This window comes from Aquila chrysaetos, chromosome 12 (genome assembly GCF_900496995.4).
Source record: "Aquila chrysaetos chrysaetos chromosome 12, bAquChr1.4, whole genome shotgun sequence".
NCBI lineage: Eukaryota > Metazoa > Chordata > Aves > Accipitriformes > Accipitridae > Aquila > Aquila chrysaetos.
In genome coordinates this window covers 37,029,173-37,036,990 of record NC_044015.1, presented here as the reverse complement: position 1 = coordinate 37,036,990, position 7,818 = coordinate 37,029,173, and the positions used below count along the sequence as shown (strand labels likewise).

Below are 7,818 nucleotides of genomic sequence, written 5' to 3'. Positions count from 1 at the left end.
GACGCATCTCCAGCTTCCCGGGCCCAGGCCGTTGGCAAGGTTTTTGCTCTCTCCCGCTGCTCCTCCGTGACACGCTGCAGTCGCTGTGGCTTTTGCACAGAAGTTGTTTATAGGGCGCTGCCGGCTGTTCGGTGGCTGGGTGGTTTGCGGGGTGTCCCGCGGTTCCCACCTGTTGCGTGCCTGGCGCTGAGGCAGCCGGACGCGTGAGCGGGTGGCCTGGGGACAGGCACCGGGGACCCTCGAGGCCCGCAGGCGGAGGGCAAGGGTCCAGGCCTCCGGCAGCCGGCCAGTGCGAGGGGAAAAAACATGGGCCACTCGGGAGGCAAGTGGGCAAGCGCAGGGACCTCTCACCGCCGGGAGGGTGGTGGGGGGGGGGGCACCGGAGAGGTGCGGGGCCCGGGGCGCCGGGAGGCGCTGACCCTCTCCCGGCGCCCTGTCCTCCTCCGGCGGGGCCAAGCCGCGAGAGGCGGCCGGGCCGGGCCGGGCCGTGCCGTGCCCGCGGGCGGACCCCGCTCCCCGCCGCGCACGCTGTCAAAGCCCCGAGGGGCGGCCCCGGCGGCACAGCCCTCCCCCTGCCCGCCCCGACTGGCCCGAGCGAAGGGCTGGCCCCGCCGCCGCGCCAAGGGTAATGGCCCGGGCCGCCTTCGCTCTGGCAGCCGGCCCTGCGGCGGGGGAGCGGGGCTGAGCCCATGAGCCCGGCGCGGCGGCAGCGGCGGCAGGACGGGGCGCGGGGGCGGCGGGAGCCGGCGGGCAGCGCGTCCCCCCGGGCGGCCCCTCCCAGGTAGGAGCGCGGGGGCGCGGCTGTCACCGCCGCGCTGAGGCGCTGCCCGCGCCCGGGCGGGCTCTCCCTCCCCTCCCCTCCCTCTCCTCGCTCCCTCACGCACGTCTCGGCGCGTCGCCGGGGCCGGTGACCCAGGGGCCGCGGTGAGCCCGGCCTGAACGCCCGGCGTCGGCAAACGCGCCCCGCGGCGTTTGCGTGCGCCGCCGCGTCCGCCGTTGCCTGGGTGGCCGCTGTTTGGATGCCTCAGCTGAGAGGCACCGGCCTCGACACAACCCCGGGCCGAGTGCCGGGCTCCCCTCCCCTCCCTTCCCGGCCGGTCTCGCCTTCCCGGGAGCGGTCACGAAAAGCCCGGTGTTGCCTAGAGAGGGAGGAAAGCGGACGCGCGGCGCCAGCCTCCCCGTCCCCGTCCCCCGTCCCCGGCCGGTGTGCGTGAGAGAGCGAGCGGGGCTGTGGGCAGCCTCCCGCCACCCGGGCGGCGGTTAACGGCCGTTGGCGGCGCGCGCGGCGGGGGCTGAGGCGGCGGCCGGCGCGGGGCTGAGGAGGAGGAGGAGGCGGCGGGGGCTGAGGCGGCGGCCGGCGCTGACACCCCCGTGTGCCGCTCGGTGCAGGAGAGCGGCGAGGGCCCCGGCGGCAGGCGGACGCGGACATGCACTGTGAGCCCGCGGGGGGTCAGAAAGCCAGCGCCGGGCCGGCCCGCTTCGAGGTGACCGATCAATGCCAGGGAGAGCCTCGGAAGGAACTGCCGCGGGTGACTCGTCCCAGCGCTGGTAAAGCTCTCTTGAATCCTCAGATGTCCTTTAAAATAACTGTCAGCAACGGCAGCGACCACACGGAGCCTCAGCAGAGCCCCCCTGAAATGTCAGCGCCTCTGCTAGATTTCATCCCCAAAAGACCCAGCATATTCGAGAGGATCCCAATTCTGCCGAGGGCGCAGGAGCTGCGATGCACTAGAGGCTCTAAAGATTATTTCCAGCAGCAGAAACATCAAAGCGTGAAGGGTGAGTTTAAAAATGCATGAACTGAACACTACCACCACCACCAAAAAAATACTCGCCAACCAAACAAAAACGTGTATCGAGCTTTTCTTTTTTCCCCTCCTTTTTTTTGGTCTTGAGGGTGTTTTCTGACTTGTTTATTTAACTGCAAGCTTTAAAACTTTTTTTTTTTTTCTGTGCACGTTGGAGGCGCAGGATAAACCAGACTGTTTTTTGCCGATGGGAAGCAGAGTGTTTCTCAATTTTCTTTAAGAAATCCGGAGACCAGCATCTTCATTAGTTCTCCTGAGCGACTGCTGCTCCGTTTGGTCGCTTCTCAGAGGTGGTTGTTTTGAGGATGGTGCTGAACACTGGGTTAGTCTGTCCTGCGCCTGAGCGTGCGTGTGGGGTGTTTGTTTGTGAGTATGCCTGACTGACAATAAATGCCTAGTTCTTATTCAGCAGTTTCACCACGGTTGCTTGGATTTATAGTTTGTATTTCAAGGAGGTGTTACAAACGCTGGATTCAGGCAGTGAATCCTCAGACTTGGGATTCCTGGTGCCTGAAAGGCATGCCGTAAGGTCAAATTCTGCTAGTTAACAAATGCCCGATTTTCATCTACCCATTGTTAAAGAAGTGGCACTGAGGTTAGGAATTGCCCACTAAAATCTGTTAAGTTACCCTTGTGAGTTAGAACTTGTTAACTGAGCTGGAATTTGTTAATCAAAATTTAGTTTTAAAATAGTCCTTCTAAGGTATCACTGGATGGGATCAGAGGGAATTCAAGCATTCCTTTATGCTACAAATCCACTTGCAGAGACATATGTGCACCTAAGGGTATTAGTATTAAAGCAGTGTTTTCTGTAACATTAAGAAGGTAATTCTCTTTTTCTCTTCAGTCCTTTTCCCTTTTCTATTTTAGAGATACACATGCTGTTAGCTTGTTACTGTAAGACAGTTTGCGCTAGATTTTTTTCAGTGCGTCCCTTTCAGTCCATTCTTTTGAAAAATAAAAGTAGACTGCATGCCCTTGGACTAGTAACATTTTCTTTTGTGAGCTTGTTACCTAGGGTGATGGCACCTTTCATTGCCGTGAAGTTATGTTAATGAACACCTCAATCTGTGCTAGGTCTGTCCTGCAAACTGTAGGATGTGTTTGTTCATCACCAGTGAATACAGACAGAGTGGAGTAGCAGGTTATAAATTACCTTTTTTATTTTTCTGTTTGTTAATGCTGCAGTTCTCCTCTCCTGATTTAAAAAAAAAAAAAAAAAAAAAAAGGTTGTTAATGTTTGGCAAGAATGCAATGAAGGTCTGTTACACAGAACCAGGTTTGGAGGGGCGAGAAGGAGGGTTCACGAAGTATGAAGGTACTGCTACAAGCTCTAGTACTGCTGTGCTGCTGTGACTGGTGCCTGTAGAAGGGACTCATGAGATCTTCAAGTCCCTTGTGGTCCCATGAGCGAGGTTGGTGCCACTTGACTAGGGTTTGTACCAGCTTAAAATCCTACCCATGCATTGTCCTATCCAAGCAGACTGTTGAAGCACTTTCATTTTTTTAATTTCTTTTTTCTTTTTCCCTTTGAGCTGCTTAGTCCTCTTTTCATGCATATTCCTCTTGTGGCTACTGCAGAGGGCAGGGATGTAGGGAGGGAAAGAAGAAAAGTGTAATTTCCATTCACTTGGGTCTTTTATAGTAGACGTACGTGGGCATGGGAGAAGGTTGCTAATTCATCTTTCTTGACTGATGAATTTCCCCTTTTCACCACTGGGAAAAAAGTTGTGTTTTAAGTTTTGTTGCTGTTTTTTGTTTAACGTATTTTCTGTCCAGGGTGTTACCTTGTGGTTGCTTCAGCATATGGGTGACCTGAGTCATGGGAGTAAGTAGGAGGTATCCATGGGCAGGATGGGGTTCATTTACTGAGCGTGGTGATTTGATGGATATGTTGGATTTTTTCCAAGGACGGCAGCACTGGGTTTTTTGGGGTGGTTTTTTTTGTGTTTTTGTTTTTTGTTTTTTTTTTCCCTTGTGGAGTTATTTTCAGGAGAAGTTAGGGAAAGTAAAATTTGGGCTAGAGTCTGATTTAAAATGTGTGGGCTGTGTTGCTTCTGACCTGTACAGTGTCAGCAACTGCCTTAATGTCCACACGGGCATTTTGGACTTACCCCACTGAATACTGTGAGTTGCCAGCCCCTGCTCAGCACCCTATGCTTCTGAGTCAGTTCCACAGAAGTAACAGAAGTCACTCAATTGCTCACTGTGATCTAACTGTAAAATCAGAGCTCTGCGTATGTAAAGTGGGCTATGCTGCAGACGGGAGAGCCACTGATCTTTCAAGGAACAGTGTAAACCATCTCCCAACAACGCTGGTTCTCTCAGGAAGATAAAGAAAAGCACCGAGGATGGCTATATGTGGATGTGATATAATAAGATACAGCTAAGAAGTGAGAATGAGGGAAATATTCAGATTTACCCAGTAAAAGGTTTTGGGAAGGAAACTGATGACAGCTTGATTTCAGATCATCGCGCTGTGTGTCTCCTGCTCTCCAGCCCCAGAGTACCATGTACCCAGTAATTCTCTCTGCAGTCTGGGTTAGATTACAGAATGTGCCTCCTGGTTTTGGTTTATCCACAGTTGAAAGCTGCAAGTAGAGAGGGTAAAAGACCCTCTTTAACAAGAGCAAAATCAATTTTTATAGTTGCCTGTAAAAAATATTTTTTTTTCTAAACATGCCTTTACTTTTTGGGGGGAGTTTTTTCAAAAAAGAATGAATCAAAATGATGCCCTACCCTACTAATAAAAAGGGCAGCTTTGAAGTAATCACAACGGGGGAAAAAGCATCTTGCTGTTGTAGTGTCTCTGTGGTGTTACTCTACTGCTTCACAGTGTTTAAGTTACGATCCTGCAAAATGCTTCTGTGCCTGAGCAAGTCTTTTTATGTGAACAGGCAAACCAAAACTTGAGGGGTGGTGGTGAGGATTACTTCTGGGAATCAGATCATTTGGGTCTAAGCTTTGCAGGATGGAGCTGTTGGTTGTTTACCAAAAATATCAGTATTTTGGAATTGTGCTTCATGTTTTGTTCTGTTTGGGAGCTGTTTAAAATAAACACCCAGTTTTCACCCAGCCTCCCCCTTCTGGTATGATTGGCTGTGATACACACCAAGCTTTTCTTGACCATTGATTTCCCTGTGTGTTACAAGGCAGAGTATTTGCACCCAGACAGTGCTTCTTGGAGGCATTTGTGGTCTGCTCAGCATAGAATAACTGTACCATAAGGTATGAAGTCTATTTTACAGTGTTTTCCTGGGATTCTGTGTTTTGGTTCTGTTTCATTGAATTTCATGCTACGGTATTACCATTTTGAAAGTAACACAGGGCAAAATAATTATTGTCAACAGGAAAGAAAGTTTTGGGAAAGAAAGCTTTAGTGGTGACAAAAGAGTAATCTATAATGATGTCAAATATCTCAGTTTTTTAATGACATTGATTATGGTTGTTACCAGGAAACACTTCTCCTTTTCATTCTTTTCCAGTTTCGTTCCGTGTACCTAATTCATGACTCAGTAGAAATGACGAGATTTATCCTGTTAGTTGTGCCACTGGGCAATCATCCAAATGGCCCAGACCTTTGCAGTAACCACTTCAGATATTAACTTACAGTGGGCAAAACAATAAGCTGTTCGGTTGCAGTAGTTGGATGTTTCCTCGTTGAGAGTATTTTTTATTCAGGCAAGGAGAAAGTGGGTTGGTTTTTTTGGTGGTTGGGGGTTTTTTTGTGGTTTTTTTTTTTTAGCTGTAGCTGCTTTTGGCAAATATACAGCCAATGTATTGAAATGTATTAATTTTCTTCTACTTTTGAGAAGGAGGGTTAAATCTTGCCACTTCAGCCCCTTGTGACTATTCCCTTGGTTAGCAGGACAGTCCTTGCATAAGTAACAGCTTATACTGTAGGGATCTTAAGCAAAAGCATATGTTTTGGTTATATGACGTATTAGGTGTATTGGCTGGTCTTGGACCCGATTCTGTCATTTTCTTACATACACCTTGTCTGTGTGCACCTGAATTATCCCACTGGAGCAAATGGGACTGTCTAGAGCTGATAAATATTATATGGGCTAATAAGGAGATAGGGATTGGTCTCACTGGTATGGTGATCTCTAAACTCTCTTAATTTTATGTAGAGCTGTAGTAATAAATTTTTCTTCTTTTCACTGTAGTTGTCTTGCTTGCTGCATTTGAACTCTCCACTACAAAAAGGAATTTCAAGGTTTATTTGAACTGAACTTGCAGTTACAGAACTCCTTTTTATTTCATGGTCTGGGTTGGTTTTTTTTTTCCTAACTTTTTTTTTTTTTTTTTTGGTAAAGGGAGAAAGGGGAAGAAACTACAGATTGGAGAATGTGTGCATAAAGTTGTTTGGGATAAATTGTGACTCTCTCCTCCTCCCTTAAACTTGCTAAAATGCTTACGTGTCTTGAATAGGAAAGTAACTTCCAGTTACTTGCTGCTGAAGGAAGTTCTTCTAATGATTTGTGTTGCAAAATCAGAGTCACTGAATCGAAGATGACCCTTTCATGCATTTAATTTAAAAGAGGTTTAATTATATCTAATAATTAAATCCTTTGTTATTTAGGGATTGGTAGTAGAGAATATTTAGTAGATACAAACCAGAAGATCTAACGATTGACCTGTCATATGAAGGCATTCAGTACTTGTAAAGTAAAAGGAAAAAAAACCAACCCTTTTCTGTTTCAGGAAAAAAATACAGCTGTTGGAAAAACCAAAGAGAATAAATATTGTGTCTATCTTAATATTGTGTAGAATTAATAATGTCGGATTACAGGAAGTAAGTGTGATCTGTGGAAGAGATTTTGTAAGTTCTTCAGTTTTACTTGAAGGAATAGAAGTAAAAAAATAAGAAATTAACACTTGAAAGCCAAAACAAGTACATTAACACATGGAATGAAAATGAAGATTTTTATATACTCTGCTAAATGGGATGAGAAGAAAAATACCTTTTCCTTTCTTCTTTCATAGTAAGTAAAAGTTTAAGATCTAAATCTTGCAAGTACTTAAGTATGTGCATTAATGTGTTCCTGTCGGTAGTCTCATAAACTACAAATACTTCAGACTTAGAATATTCTAAATTATGCATTCAACTATATCTAAGTGGTTATTTGCATGTTAGAGTTCAACCCTGTATACATATAAACTGTTAAAGTGTATGTGGAGGATGTTAAGTAGATTTGAGATTATATTCTGGAAGTGCTTCAAGATTCTATGTAGTAAAACTGCTAAATGTAAAGTGAGCATCTTCTGGGAGATAGTACTTCTTCATTGTGACAAAGTGTTTTGATTTTTTTTTTTTCGCTTTCAGTAAGCAAAGATGCTTAGTATGTTGAATAGGAGGGACAAAATTTTACTCTAAACAATTAATATCAGTAGGAGTCTTGCCACTAACTTTAGCTGGGTCACTATTTCGATCCTAATATTACAGAAGTTCTTTATCCTGTGTACAGGGAAAAGCTTGTAGAACAAATAACAAGCTTGCATTAAATCCATCTGCAAGCTAGGAAGTGGAGTAACATATGGACTCTGAAGAGAAATTTGTAGTACTGTGAATATTACTTCCATGTTCGGTACCATGATTACCATTATTCTAGAGACGTGAACCTCTGCTGTTTAGTGATTTTTAGAATTGTTGAAGATGTCGATGGCAGGGTAATTGGAGAGGGAATATAGATGTAAACCACTCCATTTTGCACTCCAGGTTTCTATCATTATATGTCAACAAGCTTGAACAAGGCATGCAATCTAGTAATCATTTCACAGTGCATGAAACTGCTTTTAATAGACTGTTGGTTTTGTTTGCTTTTTTTCTCTCGGCCACCAAACGTTGTTTCCCAGCACACTGATGTAACTAAAAGAATACAGGGTTCCAAAGCAAGGGCAGTGCTCACTAACTGTGGTACAGTGTAATCTTGCCCTACAAATGTGCAAACAATAGCAAAAGTATGTGTTTCTGAATATGGCACAGCTGTTATCTTCTCCTGAGAGC

The 7,818-nt window shown here is 46.5% G+C and overlaps 1 protein-coding gene across 7 annotated transcripts in view; it reads left to right on the top strand.

Annotated features, from left to right (window-relative positions):
• Positions 1-605: 605 nt before the first annotated feature.
• Positions 606-7,818, top strand: part of GLIS1 (GLIS family zinc finger 1) — a 208,199-nt gene continuing 200,986 nt past the window's right edge. For 6 of the 7 annotated variants that reach the window (XM_030033950.1, XM_030033949.1, XM_030033947.1 and 3 more), the window contains exons 1-2: positions 606-781; positions 1,390-1,779. In XM_030033950.1, the coding sequence (XP_029889810.1) occupies positions 1,428-1,779 (352 nt within the window). In that variant the 5' untranslated portion in view covers positions 606-781; positions 1,390-1,427. The remainder of the gene's footprint in view (positions 782-1,389; positions 1,780-7,818) is intronic. The other variant, XM_030033952.1, reaches the window with a different exon arrangement.